The sequence below is a fragment of the Colius striatus genome, chromosome 10, assembly GCF_028858725.1.
Source record: "Colius striatus isolate bColStr4 chromosome 10, bColStr4.1.hap1, whole genome shotgun sequence".
In the NCBI taxonomy this organism is placed as follows: domain Eukaryota; kingdom Metazoa; phylum Chordata; class Aves; order Coliiformes; family Coliidae; genus Colius; species Colius striatus.
In genome coordinates, this window is record NC_084768.1 from 29,859,096 (window position 1) to 29,881,259 (window position 22,164).

Sequence of the window (22,164 nt, forward strand, 5' to 3'; positions counted from 1 at the left end):
GGTGCTGACAGCCGCCCCTCTTCCGTGGCCTCGCGAGATCGGGGCGGGTATAAAGCAGCCGGCGCGGGGGGGCTGCCGCAGTTTGGGGCCTTCTGCAGCATTGGGAGCGTGCTCGTTGGTCGGCTCTTTGTGTAAGTGCCGCGGGAGGGGTGTTGTACGGGCCGCGGGGCAGTGCCTGGCTGGCGTTCAGCTGGGCTTTTGGGCAGTACGCGTCTCCTGTTTTTTTGGTTTAGTTTTTCCCGCCGCCTCTGCGCGAGTGGCGTAGTGAGAGGCGCGCAGGGCGAGCCCTCGCTCTCCGTATCCCCCCAGCTTTACAAAGCGCTCTGCGAGGGCTGCCCCTTCCTTTCTCGGTTAGTTTTCCCCTGTGTTTTGGGGGCAGAGAGGGCGGATAAGACTTTCTTGCACGCCGGCCTTTATCAGCTCTGCCGCTGTGCCGCACGGGGAGGAGCCGCGGGGCGATGCCCGTGGGGGGAGCGCAGCGCAGCGGCCTCGCAGCGCAGCCCCCGCCCCGTTGGGCTGGAGGCCTGGGCTCGGCGGTGGGCGGACGGAGGACCTGGTGGCTTATCCCTCCTAAGCCTTTTAAACAAAAGGATGTTAGGTTCGGTGTATTGGGGGCGTGCGGGGAGGAGGCAGGTGCCCCCCGTCGCAGTGGCCTCTTGGTGTAGGCTTGATCTCGCTCCAGAGTGTTTTTAGCACAGCACCTGCGGGGATCTGTGTGTGGCTGGCTGTGGTGTGCTCAAATGGAGGAGATTTGTGGTAATGTCGCTCTTTCCTGACCGCAACTCAGTAGCTCAACCGCATTCTTGTGGCAGGCTGAAGGTTGCAAAGTGGGAGGCTAACAGTGCTCTTTGAAATGGCCTTTTACTTTCGCTCAAGATAACCTAAAGGTATGAATTGCTAATGCAGGCCTGGCTTATTATAATTGCAATTTAAAGGTAACTGAGGCTGTGTGTGGCTATGAGCAACATTTTGGTCTGATTCAAGTTTACTTGATATGGAGAGTCAATTCTCCTTTCATCTAGAATGAAAGGGGATAACACCAGCTCTGCGACCTACTGTTCTGTGGGTTAGGAAATGCTGTGGCTACAAATCCAAGCAGAACGTGTGAGAACATGTGCTGTCCCAGCATGGGAAAGTAGAAACATTGGCAAATGGCTGTCCTGCAGCATAAGGCAACTGAAACCTTCTGCCAGTAGTAAAGACCTTCACCTTACCTAAAGAGGGAGCAATAACTTTGAGTTTAGAAAGGGGAAACATCAAAGAGAAGCCTGGAACCTTTTATTTGACATTGAACACCTAGTAAAATACTCCAGAGGTTGTGGATGGAACCAATATAGGAAGACTGGTATAGTACTAAGCAAAAGGATGACCTTGAGTAATGGAAAAGAATGTAATTTGATGATGAAACGTGGGATTATGCACTGCAAACAAAACAGCTCTTCTTTATAAGACAAAAGTCACTACTTAGTGGCACCTCAAATACTGTGCAATGGTTGTCCCCCTGTACCTCTCTGAGAACTGCACCTCTGTACTATTGATGTCATCCTGCCAGACAGCTTCAGCACAGCCCTATCAGTGCTCAGTAGTTCTGTCTGCCTTTGTTGATAAGACTCCCAGTCTGCTGCAGTTGCACCTTTAAGTGAACATCAGGATCAAGTAATTTGTTGCAAAATGCAGTTAGAATGTCTTGGCACTTCTCAAGGAAAACATGTATATGGTCACTGTCGAAACATGTAAGAGAAACTTTTGATGGTAAAGACTGTTACTAAAGACTAAGCTTGAGTTGAAAGGTAAATGCTTGTGACTTATTAGTTCTCCACGAAAAAAAAAGTGGCTGGTAAGGGTGAAGAAGCAAAGAAATTAGGCTCAAATTGTTTCAGAAGAGTTTTAGTGCCTTGCAGGCAAGACTTGGAAGAATCCTTGAATATTAGCTTTTCTCAGCAACATGAGGTTCATGTGAACCTCTTTAATCTCCAAAGCAGCTAGTGCTTGTAGCAGAGAATGACCTAAGTGAAATCACATTTAAGATAACTTTGTGAGTTAGAGCAACAAGGTTCATAAAGTTACCTATTTGAGAGATTATTCTCTGGAAGTATCTGGAGTTCTGAAATGATCAACTGTATTCCCAGACTGAGCAAAAATACTGTGCAAGAGCATATTACAGATCAGCTTTTAGGGCACGCAGCCAGAAGTAGAGTTCTCTTGTCCTTGTCTGCCCTCTTGCTCTTTTTCAGTAGACTTCAGAAAATAACCTGGCAGTACTGATTTTAAGACTTGGTGAGATTTTAATTGTTAACACAGAATGTGATTCCCTTGCAACTAGAAAAGCAGTAAACAAATAAAACAAGGTTTAATTGCTTGAAAGACTGAAGTGTAGTTATGCAGAGCACTGTTCTCTGGGGATTTAAACAACAGCTATTTTCTGGAATCAATAGGAAATAAGTTTTGAGGTCTTAAATTCCCTTGTAAAATTGAACAAGGGTCTCCTCATCAACCAGACTTCTAACTCATGAAGTGGAACAGGAAGACACTTGAGTACTGCTAAAACTCTAGGCTAGCACTTTCTCGGACTCTGAGCTGTTACTGGTCAAAGATAACCATTAGTGGATAATTAGGTGGCTGATGAGCCATTGATCTTGAAGTGCTAGTTATCTAGGTAGTAGCTTGGTGTGGCTATCTAAGCTGAGATTTTTGAACTCCATTTTATTGCTGCTGCTTTAGGAAAAAATGTTAGTATGCTGACTGGACTACTCAAGTATCTTGAGCCTTGTATTGCAATTGTCTCTGGTGTTCAATCTAAATAGATAAGATGCTTTGAATAAATACTTACTCCAGTTGCTAATGTACTAGTATCTAAACTGTTATTAACCCCTATCTAGATTAAATCAAGATGTCTTCAGGAAAGGCTTTCATTGGAAAACCAGCCCCTGACTTTACTGCCACGGCTGTAATGCCAGATGGACAATTCAAAGACATCAAACTCTCTGACTATAAAGGTAAGCTGATGTGCTGCTCCAATTGCAGACATAATCTGTCCTTATGCAGAAATGGAGATGATCTAAGGATACATCTTGATTTGGTTTCAAAGTGACCACTTGGCAGTAGGCTGAAGTACTTGGCTTGTGCAGTGGTTCTCAGTAGTGTCTGGAGTATGCTTGGGAAGCTGTCAGCAGCATGGCTGAATGTCCCAGCTATGATAATAGTTGTAAATTAGCATAGAACTCCTCTAAACTGTAATCTTGGATCAAGCTTCTTTGTCCTGTCTATCACACTGAGACTAATGTAACATCTCTAAACTATACGGAACAGCAAAATCTTTTCTTGTAGGTGCTCTATCAAGTGAAAGTGTATTTTAACCAATGGTGTTTCCTTCTCCAGAATACGGGCAAAATGTTAGCCTTGCCAAAAAAAAAACCTTACTAAAGCTTACTCACATGGATGGCTTTAGAAGGACATTTCTGAGAAAGCTGTGACCTTCAGACTGCATGAGGGCAGCAAGGGGGTACAGACTAGGTGTCCACTCAAATTAAAATGCCTCCTTGTCTTACAGCCTTTCAGACATGTGGCACTTCTGCACTGATATTAGTCAACACTAGATTCTTCTAGTGTAGGGTCTGAGTTGTACTCTGGGTAGGCCTATGGGAGTAGACCCAGGAGAAGGTCATTCCCTGTCAAATTTGACAGTCTGGTTTTGGAGACTTGTAGGATTCTGTGTTACTGTAGTGTGGCCTTAAGTTGAAAGTGGTATTTGGCTGAAGTCTAAATCCCTCAGGTGCTTTATGAGTTTGCCATTTATACAGCAAGTCTTAAAAGAAGCATTTGTAAGTTGTCTGTTTAATCATTATCAAGCTCTTTCTTTTCTGTCAGTATTGGAATGGTTGATGTTGAATTCAATGACTCTTATCTTTATAAGAGATAGTAACTGATTTTACTGTTCTTGTAGGAAAATATGTTGTGTTCTTCTTCTACCCCCTGGACTTCACTTTTGTTTGTCCAACTGAAATTATTGCATACAGTGACAGAGCTGACGAATTCAAGAAAATTAACTGTGAAGTAATTGGAGCTTCTGTTGACTCTCACTTTTGTCACCTTGCCTGGTAAGAATTGGCCTTTTAACCCAATAGAATGTTCTCTCTGGTCCCAGTTCTTGAAAGAACTGAATCCTGGGTATATTCAAACTTGCTTATTGAAGTACCAAATAAAGACACTTGGGAAGTATTGGTAGTGCCCGGTGCTTTTGAACAGAAATGGGCATACTATTCAGTTATTTTGCCTTATGTAAGACTAAGTATGATATCGAAGAAAGGATCAGCTTCTGTTGTACCTTCTTTATTCTGAACTGTCTGTATTTTTAACATTTAAACTTCCTTCTTTTAGGATCAACACTCCTAAGAAACAAGGTGGTTTGGGCACTATGAAAATCCCATTGGTTTCTGACACAAAACGTGACATTGCCAAAGAATATGGAGTACTTAAAGAGGATGAAGGTATTGCATACAGGTAATGTGCAAGAAGGTACACTTGCTGTTAAAGTTGTATGTTAAAATACATGGAGCATGTTGCATGAACATAAAGCTTGCCTATACTTAACACCTACAGCAAGCTGAAGCTATTGGCTAGTCTAGATATAAATGGCTTCAAGGTAGTAAACATTACTACAAGGGGAGATGCTAAGTGGTTCTCCTTAGAGTTTATACCTCTCATGTTTTTGGTAAGCTAGATAAAGGTTGTCTGCTTCTCGTTGATTACTTGTCTGCACAGTGCAGCTGAGCTGCAAACATTGGTAATTCAAGACCTACATAGTCATGAAGACTATGATAATTTTAAAGTATAGAGTAATTAAAAACCAAGCCTTATCTTTTAGTTAGCTGTTCAGTTGAAGCTGCTGAAGGAGATGAACTTTGGCCAACTTCTAATGTGACTTTGGAGGACTGAGCCATTGCTGGGTTTTTGAGAACAGTATGTAGTTTTTCTTTGAATGTAAGAAGGCTCCTCCTTCAGTTCACTTCTTCCTTGGATTTCTCTTACATTTTGTTTTTTCTTTTAGTATCTTCCTTAAATAGGAAGTTTTGACTTCCTATCCTTCCTAGTTCCTGATGAATGTTAGGCTTTCAGCTGTTAATGTTTGTCCTGTGCCTACACTGAAGGTATTAATTTTTAGGAAGAGGTCAGTAATACTAGATTATACAAGTTACTGCCATAATAGAATACTGAACTTGTGTTTGAAACTCACTTCAGTCTATACTCTTTCAAAAGCTGTGTTTAACTTTAGGGCTGTTGGTTTTTTAGGGGTCTCTTCATAATTGATGATAAGGGAATCTTGAGGCAGATAACAATCAATGATCTTCCTGTTGGCCGTTGTGTTGATGAAACACTCAGACTTGTCCAGGCCTTCCAGTTTACAGATAAACATGGAGAAGGTAAGAGTTCATCATCTTTCTAATCTTAAATAGGTTTTCTTTAGGGAACAGTTTTAACTAGGCAGGTTAAATTGAGGCTTACTGAAAGGTACTAAGTATGTGTATTGACCTCTGCACAGCAAGTAATTGTGCCTCTTGAAATGCAGTTGGTTCCATAAAGCTACTTATTGAAGGACATCAGAGAGCTATATTTATCCTGTTCCAGTTAATTGTCCATTGAGTACTTGCTAATGTTGAAATTGGACTTAAATCACTGTGGTGCTGGATGTCTTGTTGAGCACATAGCAGTTTTCTTCAGTTAGACAGATTTAGTAGGTTGAGACCATCAGTACTAGTGCAATGTTTTAAACAGTCTGATAGACAAAAGCATTCAAATTCCCAGAAAGCCTGCTGATCTTTCATGTGTAGTGATGCCAGATGTTGTGAGGGGAAAATGGATGAGAGTTTTTGTGCCCATAGCTCAAGAGTGATAAGGTGCATAAGGCTAGTAGGTTTTCTGCAGGAGTTAAGAGCACTGAATATGAAAGGGTTAAAGCCAGTTATGGAAACTCAAAAATGCTATGTAGTTATTGGTCATCTTGAGCTGTCATTAGTGAATTGTATTGCTGCTGGTCATACTTGACTCGCTTCAGAATTGGTAAATCAATGGTAGGTTTTATTAAAATGAGCTAATATTGTAGCTATACTATAGCCTGAAGAGAGTCAGTGTCTTTTGAACTTGTGTGTTGTCCTATGTCAACTGAGGAGACATCCCTAATACTTGATGGAGAAGTCATATGGCATGAAAAAGGAGCCTTTTGACTACTCCATGGCATAGTAAGCACCCAAAGCTTGTAAGCCCTTCCAACAGAGCTAGGACTGCAGTCTCACCTAAATTTATATAGACCAGAATAAGATGTTGTAGGTGTGTAGCAACACTCAAAAGTTGAGAAAACTGTAGCTAAAATGCTCAGTTCTGTGTTGAGCAAGCATCCAGCATTGCATGGCTGTAGACAAGGAAGATTAATCAGGCACTGCAATTTTGAGTCCATGCAACCTCTGCCTCTTGGTGGCCTTTTGATATAGCCATACAGGACAACTAGAGACAGTTGAACTCTTCTTTCCTTTCCCTATTAAACTGGAGAATGGGACTAAGGTTGATGAAAGATGGGAAGAAAATAGACTTGACTGGACCCAAGGAGACAGTATACTGTAGTAGTTGTAAAGCCTTTCTGACCCAGGCTGCTGGAGTTAGTGTTATCCTGCTATCAAGCTTCTATGAAGCTTTTAAGCAGGTTGGTGCACATGTAAAGAGCTCACTGTTCTAAAGGCAAACACCTGGCTCCTTGGGTGCTACTGCCTAGTAAGCAAATGGAAAGGAGTAAAATAAACTGAACATAATGCCACATTGAATAATGCATCTTATGTGTTGCAAAGGTATGTACAAGTTTTGAATTGTTAGTTTGCTTTAATATAGTGTAAAACATGTTCTGCAGGAGCATCTGATAAGACTTAAACATTCTTATCGTTGCAGTGTGCCCAGCTGGCTGGAAGCCTGGAAGTGACACGATCAAGCCTGATGTTCAGAAAAGCAAAGAGTATTTCTCCAAGCAGAAATAAAACTTTCAGTCTGAGTGGAAGCTAGTATGCCTTACATAAAAGAGCAAGCATCAGTTATTGAACTTTGACTAAATCATTGCATCTGAGTCAAGGGATCATGCTGTAGGTATAAGCAGTAACTTTTTTACTTGATGGAAAGTTTGTCCTGTTGACAGTACCTTCATAGAAAAATATTAATGATAAATACCTGTACATCAAGCCTTGTTGACTTTAGTGACAGTGTATGTGGTTAGCCATGTGTTGCATATAGAGTAGTATCCTTTTGTAACTCTATTAAACTCATGGAAAGAGCATACTGTCTACTGTTGTTATGTACAGTTGTCAGGAGACCTGAAAAAATGCAAGTGTCACTTCTGGAAGCTTTGCCTACTAAGCTGTCTGCAGACATCAAGTCCTAAAGCCCTCCTGCAGCTCCATTATAATTGACACTAACAGTTTTCATGTTGCAGAAGTACTGTTTGCACTCTTCATGACTTTGGTACTAGGTAGAGGAACATTGTTTGACAGAAGTCTGTCACACCTAGGCAATATTACAGTGCTCAGAGCATGAAGCATAGATGTGACTGACAAAGGCTGGGCATGTTTTCATGCACTGTGTCAGCTCATTTCTGCATCTACTTTGGTCACAACTGTGACAGTTTATGCTAAATTTCTGGGAATCGACATTTGGTTTAAACAGTGTCTGTACAGGAGACAAAGACTTTGCTTTCTGGAAAACCAAGTTCCTTGGTTATACAGCCTTCATCCAATGTCTCTTCTACATGGAATGGGACCGAGAATATGCCAGTTACTCATTAGCTTGTAGTCATATGATTAAGATCAAAAGAAAGCTAGCACTATAAAATCTGGTACTTGAATGTAATCGGCCTTGTCTTTAATCTTTGTATTACAAACAATTACGTGCATACTGTAAAATTCAAGGTGTATGACTATGGCCTTAAGTTGCACTAAAGCTGACTCCTGTGTAGCTTCATGGTTAAAGGTAGCTTGTAATAAAATTCTGACCTTCAGAGCTGGGGATTTGGGTAATGAACTACTGCCTAACAATGAGTTAGAACCCTGTGATCTTTATGTACCTGTAAAGATTAAACTCTTAGAGGGCAAGACCTTGCATCTAACTTCAGTTTCTTAAGTAGTAAACAAGTTATGTCCTGCTTAAGAGGAGTAAGAAGTTGGGACCTGGAGCTGCTTTCATGAGTCAGAAGTGAAAGTTGCATGCCTTGAGTAGTGAACTTGTGCAGTTGAGAGATAGACTTCCTGCAGAAGCCTCACTACCACATGCTGCAATAAATACCAAAGTAGCTAATCTCCTGGGTTTTGAGTACCACAGATCATCCTGAAGATATGTGGAAGTGATGCTTAGTTGGATTGCTTTTCTTTAGTATTTAAAATCCAAATAATTCTCCTCAAGATGACAAATGAGGCTAACATCCTAGACTGGCACTGAAGTAACAGGAGCATTTATACATAACATGGTTCACGGTAAGTGAATGAATACAAAAATGGTATGGCTGAGCGCAATATTATCTTTGTCTATCAAACTTATTTTCCTAACAAATGAAAAGTCAGGGATAATCTCATGTAAAACTTACCTTAGCTGTGTCTTGCTGTATTTTCCTTGAAATGTTGTAAAATTGATTACAGTAGTTGTTCGGAGGGCACGCTATTAGTGTGGTGTAGTGCTGTGGCATGGGGATCTTTACCCTGTTTGTGCGACTAAAGTGATTTCTGCCCTCAGAAGTAAAAAGCCACCTCTTTTGACTGGGCCATGACATAATGCCACAGTAAGTCCTGCTAGCTCCCACTAGTGTGGTAAATAAGCCTGTCCTGTGCCCAGTCTGAGGGCCTTTACATTAATGACCAACTTCAGCACCTCCCTGTGATACAAAGGCCTTTCTCAAATTTGTCAGTCTAATCACTGTTCAAATGTAAACATTGCATTTAAAAAGAACAGACTTAACTAGCTGCTTTCATCTACCTCTTGTTAGAGGAGGTGAAGGGGTTCTCTCACGTTCTCGTCCTGGAGCTTCTTCCTCAAAGGCAGAGGCAGCCTTCAGCTCTCCATCCCTGGCTGGCTGAACAAGAAGGTCTGAGGGCGATGGAGCCTTCAACGCTTTCCAGTGGGAAAGCGGGAGGGGCGGGCCTGGCCTCGCTTCGCTTCACGTCCCCTCAGCGGGGCAGCCGCTAGCGCTGCTCCCGCCCCCTCCGGCGCCCGCGCTGGCCGGGGATTGGCGGGCGGCGTGAGGCGGGCGGCGTGAGGCGGGCGGCGTGAGGCGGGCGGCGTGAGGCGGGCGGCGTGAGGCGGGCGGCGTGAGGCGGGCGGCGTGAGGCGGGCGGCGTGAGGCGGGCGGCGTGAGGCGGGCGGCGTGAGGCGGGCGGCGTGAGGCGGGCGGCGTGAGGCGGGCGGCGTGAGGCGGGCGGCGTGAGGCGGGCGGCAGTGCCGTGGCTGCAGATGCCAGAGCAGGTCAGCGTTACCCTGGTGGGAGGTTTGGGTGTAGGAGTGTCCCGAGAAACGCCTGTTACCTTCATTTATTTACCGTACTCCTCTGATGTAACGTGTTCCGTTTGATATGGTATTTCCTTTGCATAACGGTCACTTGGAGACTTGAGTTCTGGCAGGAGGATTTGAGGTGTTGGTGTTCACCCTCACTGCCAAACACGATTATGTTTGCTTCTGCTTTGTGCGATATCTAACACTGTCCAACAACATGATTTTAATACCTCCCACCTCTTAAATGTTCCAAGAGTAATAGTTCATGTGTAAATTTTTAATATTTTGAAAAGTAGTTAATCTTGAGAGTTACTTGAGTAGCTGTTAATTTAGGAGGAAAAAAAAAACCTGAGGAAAAGCCTTTCTGAGATGACTCTGAGATTTTTCTCATGAGTGGGAAACATCTGCCCTCTGCTTGGAGTTGATATGCTGAAAACACTACCAACAGTATGTACTTAAACACCATAGTCACCAGTGAACAATGGCAATGTGGAAATTCAATACAGTCAAGAAACAAAATACCTGTGGGTTAGGAACTGGATTATGTGTTTGCATCAAATGATTGACTGACAATTAATGCAACTCAACTCTTTGATTCTTCAGCTTTGTGAGGCATTTGTGGGAACGTTTGCCACAGTCATTTTAATGTTTCTGAGAGTTTAACACACAAAATGGGTAACATCAAACTATTTCAAATCAAGAAGGGTCTGGGTTTATTTATTTGCTTAAAATTAGTATCGGTTTACATGTAGCTTTGAATTTCCACTAAGTGTTTAGTGGTTTATGACCAACTGCTAGTACAACATCTTACAGGGACTGGATGGGACTGGAGCATCTTTCATATGAGGAAAGGCTGTGGGAACTGGGGCTATTTAGTCTGGAGAAGAGGAGATTGAGGGGAGATCTTACCGACATTTATAAATATCTAAAGGGTGGGTGTCAGGAGGTTAGGACATCTCTTTTTTTTCTGTAGTAGCTAGTAACAGGACAAGGGGTAATGGGATGAAGCTGAAACAAAAGAAGTTCCACTTAAATATAAGGAGAAACTATTTCCCTGTGAGGGTGAGGGAGCCCACAGGCTACCCAGAGGGGTTGTGGAGTCTCCTTCCTTGGAGGTCTTCAAGACCCACCTGGACATGTTCCTAGGTGACCCTGCTTCTGCAGGGGGGTTGGACTAGATGATCTCTAAAGGTCCCTTCCAACCCCTACCATTCTATGATCTTAAGTTGGTGCCATTTTTATCATTCTCAAATAACTATAATCCTCATTTATTAAGAAACACTTTCTCATATAGCAATATGCATATTGTATTCTCATTACAGTTCTGAATGGATTTTCCTTTCCTGATCGATGGGTGCCATATTTCCAGTGAGGTAAAAAGACATCAACAGTTCTTAATTTTGGTGATAAGCTTAGTGGGACTTTCCCTGAAGATGCATACAGCAGACACTATTTAGAAAGGACAGGATCTTGAATGTGCTGTTTGCTTATATTCGATATATTCATTACGTATATATATCTTATTCATATATATTCAACATTATATTATTTCTTTATAATAGATAAAGGGAAACTGAAATACATCTTACTCATATTTATAGCTGATTGCTATGATTACTAGAGGTTTACATAAGTGTCTTGCTGACTTGCAAAAGAACATTTTACAAGCTTATGAAGTTTGAAGTCTTAAGATAATCCCTGAAAAAAAAGACGTTTAAATACCTGTATGTACCATATACAGATTTTCACACACATTTGATAACTGCATTCTTCTCAAAAGCAGAGTTCCAATATGCACTACTAGTTGTCTACTGACAATATGATAATGAAATTTGCTTATATTAACCTGTATTGTTTTTGAGGGCTGAACTACACAGCACCAGTTGCTTATACTGGTAAGCAGCTATATTGGATGTAATTATATAAATATATGTGGGATTTTATCTTTGAGATTTGTAAACCTATGTAATTATTATTTTTAAACTATATGCAACAGTAATTAACATGAGCAATTCTTTGAAACTGAACTTTAATGGCTCTGGTGAAACAGCTCTGCCATCACTTCTCAGGCAATGTGATCTTGCCCTCACAGTAAATGGCAAAGGTCCTGTTCTCTGCAGGTTTACAGATAATGGCTTTAGATACTGATTTGTCTGATTTTATTGCAGTGAGTACAAGTGGAAGGAAATTAAGTCTTTGACCCATAGTGTTATTTGTATTATCTAAAATGGAGAATATTTACTCCCTTATTTTTGTGATATCTGTAATTAAGTTTTCAGAGAATAGCATTTGTAATAAGAGTAACAGAATGTTTTTCATATGTATAAGTTCTATACATCATATATTTATCACAGAATACATAGTTTTACTATTTGACATACACAACCAAACCTTTACTAGATTTTGTACACCGTTTATTAGTATGTTATTTCAAAATTAACTATTTATTTTTAGATGTCTATAAGAAAAAAATTGCTTAGCAATGTTTTAAAAAATGTGATTTTGTTAGAAAGATGAGCTTCTTGATGGTTTTGAAAGATACAAGTGCTCCAGCCTTTTTATCAGACCTTTGATGGATAAGTTCTTAGATTGTCCCAACAAATCAATACAGTTCAAAATAGTTCACATACATCTTGCAGGTATTGCAGAATGATGCACTTTGTTCAGCAAAGTACGCATATAGAAGCCCCATGACTCTAGTTTTTAGTAATGCAACACATCAAAACAACAGGTATAATGGGGGATTTCATGGTTTGAAAAATATTTTCTAAATACTCTAAAATTTTCAGTGGGTCTGATGTTCAGTATTAAATGACAGTCTGTGGTAAATACATATTATGAAGTATTTTCCTAGACAGATAAAGCATAGAGGACTTGAAACATAAATGGTATGGTTCTCCTTTGCAAAGGGTGAAATGAGAGAAGTGCAGAGGAGTGGTGTGAAGCCATAGAATAGTTGACTCTGTCCAGCCTGTACCAGTAGGAATGGAGCACACTGGGACATCAATTCAGAAAGTCTGTTAAAGCTGTCATTCTTTTTTTTTTTAATCTAAATTAATGGAGCATACAAAAAGAACGTTGAACTAGGAAGTCAAAGAAATAACAGGTATCTTTTTGATGGTGAACGTATTAGCTTCTCTTTTTAAAACAGAAGAGAAAAAACCAGATTAATTTGCCTTTAATGTACAGTCAGAACTGATTTTACTTTGGCTGTCCACATGTCTGTATTTATATCAGGTCACTACTCGGTGTCTTCATCTGTAACATTGGTGTAGTTTAAGGACCTTATAGGAGTATGGTGTTAGAGAATGGCTCTACATGTCAAAGCTGTGCAAATCAAATGACTCTGCATAATCAGCTAATCTGTGCTACACACACTTACGTGGCTGCAGCAGACCAGGTTGCCATCACGCTCTGAATTGTTTGCAGTGTTCCGAAACAAGAGAAGTGCCTGTGCTAAGCTCTTCTCACCACACCTAGCGATGATAGCTTTGGACTTTAATGTGAAACTTGGCTCTTTCACCTGAAACTTAAATCATTGTACATATTATGGGACACGTGTATGTCTTTTCCCATGTAGAGTATTTCTGTGCAAGATACATTTGGCCATGGATAGATGAATATATGTGAAGTCATTCAGATAGTGGTGTCCTCTGAAACCATGAGCCCAATAGGTTTATGTTCCCTATTCTACAGCACCATATTTTTGAAGAATCTTAACTGACAAATGAGATTATCCTTTGTCAAAGGAAAAAAAGTACAATCTACCCTCAATAAAAAAACACTTCAAATCAGTGCATCCCATCCAATTCACTTTTGGCAAACTAATGAATCTACACAAATGCAGGGTTCTCTCAGATATTTTTCAACTCACCCCTTACCATCTTTAATTTACTTACAGGAATTCTATACCATGCTTTCTTCTACACAAGGAAAAAAAAAACCCAGACAACTCAGTGTGAAGTTGTTATGATTTACAGAAACTCTGAAGACAGGAAAATTATTTTTCAAAAATTCCTTTAAGTGGTGTTTTGGGTGAATGAAAAATATGCAGTTACTAAAATTACTTCCTCACTGAATTATGTACAATGAAAATAACATGAGTGTATTACAGATGTTATATTAATGAATAATAGCTATGTCATTTTTTTCAGGAAGTAGCCATTTCAAAGACTTCTCTATATATATAATCAGATTTTTCCCCATTCTGGTATATTATTGGAAAGATTTGAAATGTTCCACTAAAATATCTTTTTGCTCATTCTGTGATAAAATTTCATTTTAAACTTTCCATAACCGTGTTTCGGTTATTGCAAAAAATCTCAAAACAACACCCTATTTTTTTAATTTAAAGTACTGTTTTTCTAGGGAATGTGAACATCAATCTGGTTTTTGTTGCAGAGCGAAAAAAGCACATTTGTGCTCCTTGGTTTTGTGTTTCTCTCTTGAAAACCTAGAAGGAAATAGCTCTGTTCACTTGCTGAAGCAAATGTGATGGATGATCTATGACAGGATATACAATATGACAGGAAACCAACTTAACAGCAAAAAAACGCTTATATTTGTCTATTTTGGCAGGTGAATTTGTGAAAGTTACAGTTGCAGAGGTACAGCTGGCTGTCCACTGCAGTAAATGGCAAAACCCACTTCCCCTTAGAGGAAAAACTCCATCACTGTCGATGCTTAAATCTACTCCAGCTCATTTTTTATGTGTACTTTTTGCATGGGTTTGAACAGAGTGCTGATAAACCACAGCAGCACTGATCAGTAGCTGCCACTTCTTCTTGTTAGAAATACAGAAATCTTTACTCAGAGTAATTGTTGGGTTTTTTTAGTCAAATTCAAGTCACTGTGCACTTTCAGTTAATTTAATCCATGTTAAATAGTAGCTGCATCAATAATTTTGGTTTCAAATGAATAAAAGACCACATATACTAGTCTGAATGAGTCAAGTTATGCTTCTGCCCCAGAGGAGGGCAATCTAGCCTTTAAATAAAATAAAAAGGGAAAAAAAAGCTTAAACCCCTCCAACAAAACAACCGAACTATTGGAGTGCCCTGCTCTCCTAAGAGTGGCTATTATTAGCTGATGTACCAGCACTTACACAGCAAACCAACCTTAATCTTCCATAGTTTAGAGGAAAACGAGACTGTTGCAAGCCACTCTTTTTATAGGAGAAGCAAATAGGGCAGTATCAGGAATTAGGTTTGCCAAGCTTCACTTCATATTGCAAACAAACATTAGTGCTTACTCTTGTCCCACTGAGATGTATCAGTAAATCAGTTAAAAAAAAAAAAGCCCCACACCAAGATTGTTTTCTCAAGTGTTTCCCTTTCTGAGGAATAATCCTCATGGCTGCTTGTCACCAGGGTAGATTGCACTTTGCCTTTAATGAATATATTGTCACATCTTTTATCTTAATAAAAATAACAGTTATTTTAAGATTAATGAAGTCCAAAAAAGGGCATTTTAACTGAAGCTGAATTTTAAGTGCATGAAAACATTACAGATTTGCTAATTCTCCATTTATTATTAGCTTGAATTATATCAAATGTTGCTAAAACTGAATTCAAATTCAAGTAGCTTTTATCTCTTTGTAACTCCTCAGCTTTTGAATACTCTATTGGTTTATACTGAGGAAAAAAACATCCTTTTCATAAATATTCAAAAAATGTGACTTAGAAAAACTTGTCTAAAAATGTGATACGTGAACCAGTAAATCTCTTAAGTATTTGCAACTACTTGTTTGACGTTTGCAAGTGCGGAAAATAAGAATGTCTACACAATGCCTCAGGATTCAAGAATGATTCGTTCCTTACCAGGTCTAGTCTTGTCCCAAGAGATAAGTCAAACAGGTTCTTAAACTTCAATTTTATAAGACAAAGCCCATTATAGTCCAGCCAGCAGAAAAAAAAGTGATGAGCTGCAGCTGTGGATCTCAGTGACCTGACTAAGAGGAAGCCAGTATAACCAATCTGTTTCATTCCAGAGTTACTGTAGTAAGAATGGATATGTTATTAAGTACTTGTACTCTGTTCTGCCTGAAATAACTATATTGCCAGAAGCACAAAGAACTCAGATTTGCCCTTACTGTAACTCAGTATTTGCAAATGTTTTAACAAATAAGAATTGCAGTACTTACAGGTATTACTTTTAAGTTACTGAGGGAAAATCCCTCAAATATCAGTTATGTACCACTAGGCACCCTGAACTTTTGCTACTGCAAGAACAGAGAAGTGGAAAAAAGAAAGTACATTGTCATGTGCTTGCTCTTCAATGATTTTGCTGAAATAACCTGGCAAAGAGAAAAATTTATTAGACTTAATGTGCTGTATGTTTTGTTTTCTTCTATCCCAGATGATAGTTTCCATAATTTTGAATAACTTTTTTTTTTTCAGCTACTGGAATCTGTGTGTATTGGGTAGCTCACTGTTTTCAGTATGTTAAAAACAGCCATCAGTTCTAATTTTAACATCTTTAGCTCTCCACAATCATTGCATTGTTTCAATAAAAATACTCAGTACTGAGGGTTACTTACAACTTCATAGATTTTATTAACCAAAATACCATTTGAAAAGAAATAAATTACAAGAATTGAAATGAAACGGCCATGGCAATCCATTTAATAAATGAGTCAAGACAACATATTAAATCTTTGTAAGAAATCAACCCCTAGATAGCAAAATAATATTACTTTACATTGAAATGTAAAACTATAAATCTGATTCCATTCTGTATTTATTCTTCTAAGTGAACTGGTGTTTTGTATATGTTACTTACACAAACCATACGTCAAGTCCCTGTTAAATTACAAATCGGTTGGAAACTTCTGGAAAGTCAACCAACGTTTCAACTAGAAGTAATTCTATAACAAAAGAACAGAATTTAAACAGAGTTCATTCTTTTGCTTAAATTAAAAATCACAGTACCGCTATCACACAGGATGTCAGGTGTCTGCCTCAGTCCCATGTGGTGAACAAAGCATGGAAAGCAACAGAGACTTCTTTTGTAACAGCAAACCCACTGAACAAACCCACTGATCACATGCTCATTAGTCTGTTTACAGGAAAAGAAACTCGTTATGTTGAATTTTGATGATGCTTTGTGAGTATATAGACTATGAAAAACTGTATCAAGCAGGGACTTGCTGTATATAGACTAAGAGAAACACTTACTAAGCAGGGACTGACTTACTGTGAGGGCAACCTTAGCGTTTGAGTCCCTGAAATGTACGAAGGACCACAACAAAATAAAAAGGGCTCATTTCTGCAAAGTATTTTTGCGTCATCATGTTGATATGGAAATGGAAAAAAGTGCTTAGTGATTTGCAGCATTGCACTGCAGTCAAGTAACAAAGCTCCCCTAAAATATCATATGATAATAAATTATTTGAAATCAAGTGCTCCAAGATGAATTCCTGATCCCCACTGTAACCTCTGAACAAATCTAACAAAGTCATCTAAATAAAATGTGATGTTTCTGTCTGAAGATGGTTTATCCAACAATATAAGTAACACAAGCATCATGAATATTTTCTCTTTTTTCCTTCGCTTATTTGCCTGTGCTGTGACAATGCTTCATGCAATGGTTTTTACGTGCATGCAGGTTTATAATCTTCCCATGCATGGAGTCCAACGGGAAACCAGTAAACCTGTGGTGTGTGCTGCCACAGCACTGAAAACTACTTTAAATACAAACCTTGTCTACCTTAGAAAAGGCCACGAGAATTGTCTTTTTCAGTCAGTTATCTTGAGTAAAAATTCAGTCACACAGATGTTAATTCAGCATCTTTCTGAAGATTTTAGTCAGCTGCTCTATGGGATGGATAAATGCTCTCTGAGAAGCTGACCCTGGGTGAAGAGGAAATGGCAGACTCCAGCTGTGACCTTTGGACTGTCCCTTTAGTAACTACCCTAATGGAGACAGCTGCTGCTGGCTCTGTTTTCCTCCCTCCTGCTGCATGTACAGGACCACCCTACAGAGTGAAACAATCTCTGGAGAATTCAAAGATTTCTTAATTAAATTAAGCCACTTTTGCTGCAAGTGAAGGAACACAAGGCAATTTTTCTTTCTGAGGAAGGCAAGACTGAAAAGACTGAAATTTTTCCCCTAGGGAGAGTTATGACACAAGGTAGTAAAATGCTGGATACATGTGAAAAATATGTACCCTGAGTTCAGATGAAAAAACTATTTTGCAGTATAATGACTGAAAATTAACTTTTTTTCACTTTTACATAGAATAAGACCAAAACATTTGGAAAAAAAATTCTTGAGAACAAAAATGACTTCTCTAACCAGCAGCACAGGCTTTCCAATTGCCAAGGTGTCTGAACTTTTCCTAACCAAAGACTAACTGGCATCTTACCAGACTCCTCAAAAGACACACCAAATCAGCCACAGCACAATGGACTTCCTCCAGACCATGAGTGCTCCGTTGCAGTGCTCCCTCTTCCTCTGAGAAAGCTGATGTTTAGATTGAGATGCTGCACATGCTGCTTGGATTTGCCATCTTTGTACCAGCATGCCACCCCCCTCAGCACCATGGAAATAGAAGGCACCAATGAATTGCACTTTGTCTGCCCTCTGCCCCTTCATGAAACTGTGTTACTTAGTGAAATGCGTTTCTCTGGGCTTCTTGTGTCAGCCCTAGCAGCTTGAGTCTCTCTGCTGGAGGAGTGGCAAAGTAGGCTTTTTGCTCCTCTGAATACCTTTCCTTCACTTCGATTATGTCCCTGTAGCGGCTGTCCCGCCAGTGGAAATTGAATAGCTCTAGCAACTGAATTCTTTTCTCCTCTGTGCTCACACAGTCAACAGGGGCATATTGTTCCAGGAATGGTACTTGAATATCTGGGAACAGGAGGAGACCCCGGATAGCAAACCAGCCGCCATACTTGGGATGGATACACACGCCATAGATCTTCTGGAAGGAGAAAAACAGCAGGAACATTGTCTCTAGTAATGCTTAGAGTTCAAAGCATCAGGCTTTGATGCAGCTTCTCACACTCCTTGCCCTCTCTGTTGAAGTGCTATACAGAGAAGAAAGGACAGCTCTTTTCTGAACACATGGCTTGAAGCACTGCATTTCATTCCCATTTTCCTAGGCCCCCACACACCTGCCTGTAATGTGGGGGGAGGTTCCTTTTTGAAAATCTAACACAGAAATTAAACACAGTGCATTTTTTTCCCCAATTTATAATGCTCCAAGCAACAGATCTAAATTTTACATTGAAATCGATTCTCCTAAGTAGGTTTACTGAGACATTTTATTCTTCTTCGTGTGGGCATCTCCCTACCACCCTGAAAAATCTTGTAAGCTCTCAATTCCTATCTGAAACAGTTCACGCATCTATTTGTCATCTGGACTTTGTAGGAAGAAATACTGAGTAAACAATAGTTGTGAGATTCAGTGATTACAGTTTAGTGGTTGTTACCCAAATGTTTTTGCCTCACCTTTTTCCCCCAAGGATCAAGCTTCACGTCTGTCCTTTGGTAGTAATATGCGGCTCCAGCAACATGGGCAGCTGTCTGTGCCAAGAATTTGGGCTTTCGGCTTGGCAGAATCTCGTAATCAAAGATAATGTCCACCTTCTGATCAGGGAATTTCTGGGAAAAGTAGAAAATATCATCCTATGCTCACGGAAGAAGATTTGCTGTTAGAGAAGAGCAGGATGCTAGCAAATCAGGCACATGTGAAGCCTGCAGAGTTCCACATCCTGCTCCTGAAATCTGTCAGCCTTGGATTTTCAAACTATGACTGACTGTAAAGCACATAGCTACAGGTTGTAATGGCAAAGGGACAGAATATGCAAGTAAAGCAGGTAAACAGCCATCTGATGCTCTTCCTGTCATGAATAATGCTTTACCCTCCTAAAGGACAAGGGCTGCAACCTGGAAGGCTTTGTCTGCTGCTCAGCCCACCTGGTCATATGCCACAACAGTAAAAGGAACCAGTATTTTAGCTTCTTACCTCCTTCACCCGTGACAAATGATGAGAAACACACTGATCCACAGGATCCCTGATTATTTTTAACCGTTCTTTGTTCACAAAAGGTTTAAGGGCTTTGTCAAACATGGAAGGCGTGCTGAGGACCACAAAAGCCAGTGTGTCATCTGGGTAGGGGAGATGAAAGGCTGCCTGGAGAACAGCATTGTACCATCCAACCTTTGGCAAAGAAAAACAAATCTCCATTAAAACAGGGACACCACTCTGTTGCTAGCAGGCATGCAGGAATTTTTAGAAGTGGAAAGAAGTGGAGCCACCTTCATTTGCAACCCAGGTATGCAGCCTGCCCAGTGCCTCCCATTCAAACCCAGTTGTTTTGCATACTGGGATTTACAGTTTCTGGAAGATGTACTCTGAGAGATAAGAATCATCCACTGCCTTCAGCTCAAGGCTGCCCTTTATCCAGCTCTGATCAGAAACCTTAGAAGGAAGTAAAACTGACCAGTCTCAACAATGCAAATCAGATGTTTGGGTTTAGATAAAGCTTTTACAAGTTGGGGTTTGGTTTCTTTCATTGTTTGCACTTCTGTTTTGCTCATGTGACAAGTTTCATGGTTTATTTCTTTAGCAGGAAACATTTATGTGTGGAAATGATGGATGTGAAGCTCCTATTTATCAGTGCTAAAATCCCCCAGAACCCTAAGCCGTGGCACATGGATTGTGACACAGCCACATTTTGGTATTTGTTTCCAGCGTTGGATGTGTTCCAACAGTTCAGAAATGAGGGATCAAGCCAGGGCAGCCGGAAGATGTGAGCAGGGGGACAGGGAGCAGATCAGCAGCTGCCACACAGAAGGCGATAACAGCCAAAACCCTCTGCACTCCACTATTAATGTACTGCACAATGACACCGGACTTTCTATGGGTTATGACAACTCCTTCTTCCTGGGATGCCATAAAGACCAGGTCTAACATTCAGAAAGATGTCAAATAATGCAACTCTGATATTTAGCCTGAAAATGCAAAGTACTCATCACCTCAAAATATCAGTGAGATGCACCTAAAAGTGACTTTACAGTGGCAGACAAACTTGCCCATATGGAAACACACGTTCTTATATCAACCCCAAAGTTGATTCAGTTTCATGGCTCTTGTTTAAGATGCTGTATCAAGATGTTACAAGAAATTACAGAGATGGGAATCTAAAGTTTGTTGATTTCCCAGTATCCACCAGTCAGTGCACTAGGGCTGGCTGTAGGGGAATTAAATCTAGAAGGAGAAACAGTGCTACAATGTTTCCCTCTGGTAGCTGTGGTGTTTTTCATCTAGGTTCTGCCGGTAATTCTGACACTGTTTTAGGAAAGCAGTGTTAAATTCATCTCTGAATTCTGGAGACCTCACTTCTCTCAGTGCCTCATTCCCTTTTACTTCCCGGCAGATCAAGGTTGTAGCAGGAAATACAGATATTTCAGGTGACAAACACAACATTCCCAGAGGAAGAGAATGTCATATTTACTGTAGATTGTTTTGCATTATAATATTGCAGATTGCCCTAAGTTTTGGTGGAAACTGAGTGTATTAATTTCAACACAGCGGCCAGTGCAAGAGGCCGCCCTAGTTGCCAGGGGAGAGAGCCCCTTCAGCAGGCGGAACATAGCACCGTGTGTCAGGATGCTGTTTACCAACGGACACGGTAGTCTGCACTTCAAACTACAGCTGTTTCTATGTTTAGGTTAAAATTTAAGCGTGTTTAAGAGGACTTTACTCTCTGCTGGTCCAGATGGATCTTTAACCCTCCTGACCCTATTGGACTAGGACCGACATAAAGAACCTGAGCAAACCTCCAGCCCAGTCGGTGCTCCGCCGGTGCCAAGGCACAGCAATGCCCTTGACCTGCCTTACCGGCGGCCTACACAGGCCTGTCCCGCCCGTTCGTTAACCGGCGGTAGCTGCAATGCAGCGCGGCCCCTTGGGAGCGTTTCCAGCCCCAGCGCAGTCGCTGCCAGGACGAAGCCCCGGCCCGCTCAGCCGAGGCGGCTCCGCCTGTGCCCGGGGCCCGCAGGAGGCCCGCGCGGCGCCCCGGGCCCGCTCTCCCGCCCGCGGCCACTGGCAGACGGACGGCTCCGTGCCGGCGCTGGGCCGGCGGCCGCGGCGGCTCGGGGCGGCAGTGCCGCCTGCCGTCGGCTGCGCGAGGCGCACGGCGCTCGCCGCCCTTAGCGCGGGGGGCTCGTCCCGCCTTGCGCAGGCGGCCCTCGTAGAGCCGGCGGCGGGAAAGCACTCGCAGCCTCGGCCCACGCACGGGAAGCAGCCTGCAGAGCCGGCGGCGCCGCAGTCGCCCCCCAGGGCGGGGCTGACCGCAAAGGGCCGTCCCTCCGCGGTGAGCGCTCACCGCGGGGCCGCCCGGCGGGACCGCTCTCCTCAGCGGCCGCAGGAGCCACCGCCGGCTCCGGGCACCGCCGGCGTCCCACGCTCCCTCCCGCCCCGGCCAGAGTGACGTCGTTCTGCTTGACGCCGCGGCGGGCGACGTCACGGCGAGCCGCGCGTGACATGGTACCTTGAAGGCGTGCACCTCGAAGCCGAAGGGGCCGAGGGCGCCGCGGAGCCGCTCCGCCACGCGCCCGTCCATGCCGCCCGCCACCCGGGGCATGGCGGGAACGGTAGTTTTGGCAGCCCTCGGGAGCGGAGCCCCGCGGGAAGCGCTGCGTCCTAGG

General features: G+C 41.8%; 2 protein-coding genes across 6 annotated transcripts in view; one reads left to right on the forward strand and one right to left on the reverse strand.

Moving 5' to 3' along the window:
- The window catches only part of PRDX1 (peroxiredoxin 1), a 354,386-nt gene extending 347,074 nt beyond the window's left edge, over positions 1–7,312 (forward strand). For 2 of the 3 annotated variants that reach the window (XM_062003307.1, XM_062003308.1), the window contains exons 2-6: positions 2,880–2,996; positions 3,944–4,097; positions 4,378–4,500; positions 5,290–5,420; positions 6,934–7,312. In XM_062003307.1, the coding sequence (XP_061859291.1) occupies positions 2,891–2,996; positions 3,944–4,097; positions 4,378–4,500; positions 5,290–5,420; positions 6,934–7,019 (600 nt within the window). In that variant the 5' untranslated portion in view covers positions 2,880–2,890 and the 3' untranslated portion in view covers positions 7,020–7,312. Of the gene's footprint in view, positions 1–23; positions 132–2,879; positions 2,997–3,943; positions 4,098–4,377; positions 4,501–5,289; positions 5,421–6,933 lie in introns of those variants that run through there. The other variant, XM_062003305.1, reaches the window with a different exon arrangement.
- An 8,805-nt stretch (positions 7,313–16,117) lies between these two features.
- MMACHC (metabolism of cobalamin associated C) lies at positions 16,118–22,164 on the reverse strand. Of its 3 annotated transcripts, none has more exons than XR_009819381.1 (5): positions 22,008–22,164; positions 19,478–19,672; positions 18,961–19,113; positions 17,876–18,430; positions 16,118–16,375 (listed from the first exon to the last, which is right to left on the reverse strand). XR_009819381.1 is itself a non-coding variant. In XM_062004032.1 (4 exons), the coding sequence occupies exons 1-4, from the start codon at positions 22,098–22,100 to the stop codon at positions 18,119–18,121; spliced, it is 753 nt and encodes a 250-aa protein (XP_061860016.1). In that variant the 5' UTR covers positions 22,101–22,164; the 3' UTR covers positions 16,842–18,118. The 3 variants fall into 3 exon arrangements, 1 of the variants encoding a protein (XP_061860016.1); XR_009819380.1 differs by lacking the exon at positions 16,118–16,375 and adding an exon at positions 16,842–17,360; XM_062004032.1 differs by lacking the exon at positions 16,118–16,375 and having other exon boundaries at positions 16,842–18,430.

What these genes read in the sequence shown, in the direction of transcription:
- MMACHC (XM_062004032.1), bottom strand. Translation starts at nt 22,100, where the DNA reads ATGCCCCGGGTGGCGGGCGGCATGGACGGGCGCGTGGCGGAGCGGCTC. An exon ending in ATTTGTCACGGGTGAAGGAG is followed by an intron (nt 19,114 to 19,477) that starts GTAAGAAGCTAA and finishes TACTTTTCCCAG; the next exon opens with AAATTCCCTGATCAGAAGGT. An exon ending in TTGATCCTTGGGGGAAAAAG is followed by an intron (nt 18,431 to 18,960) that starts GTGAGGCAAAAA and finishes TTCTCCTTCCAG; the next exon opens with AAGATCTATGGCGTGTGTAT.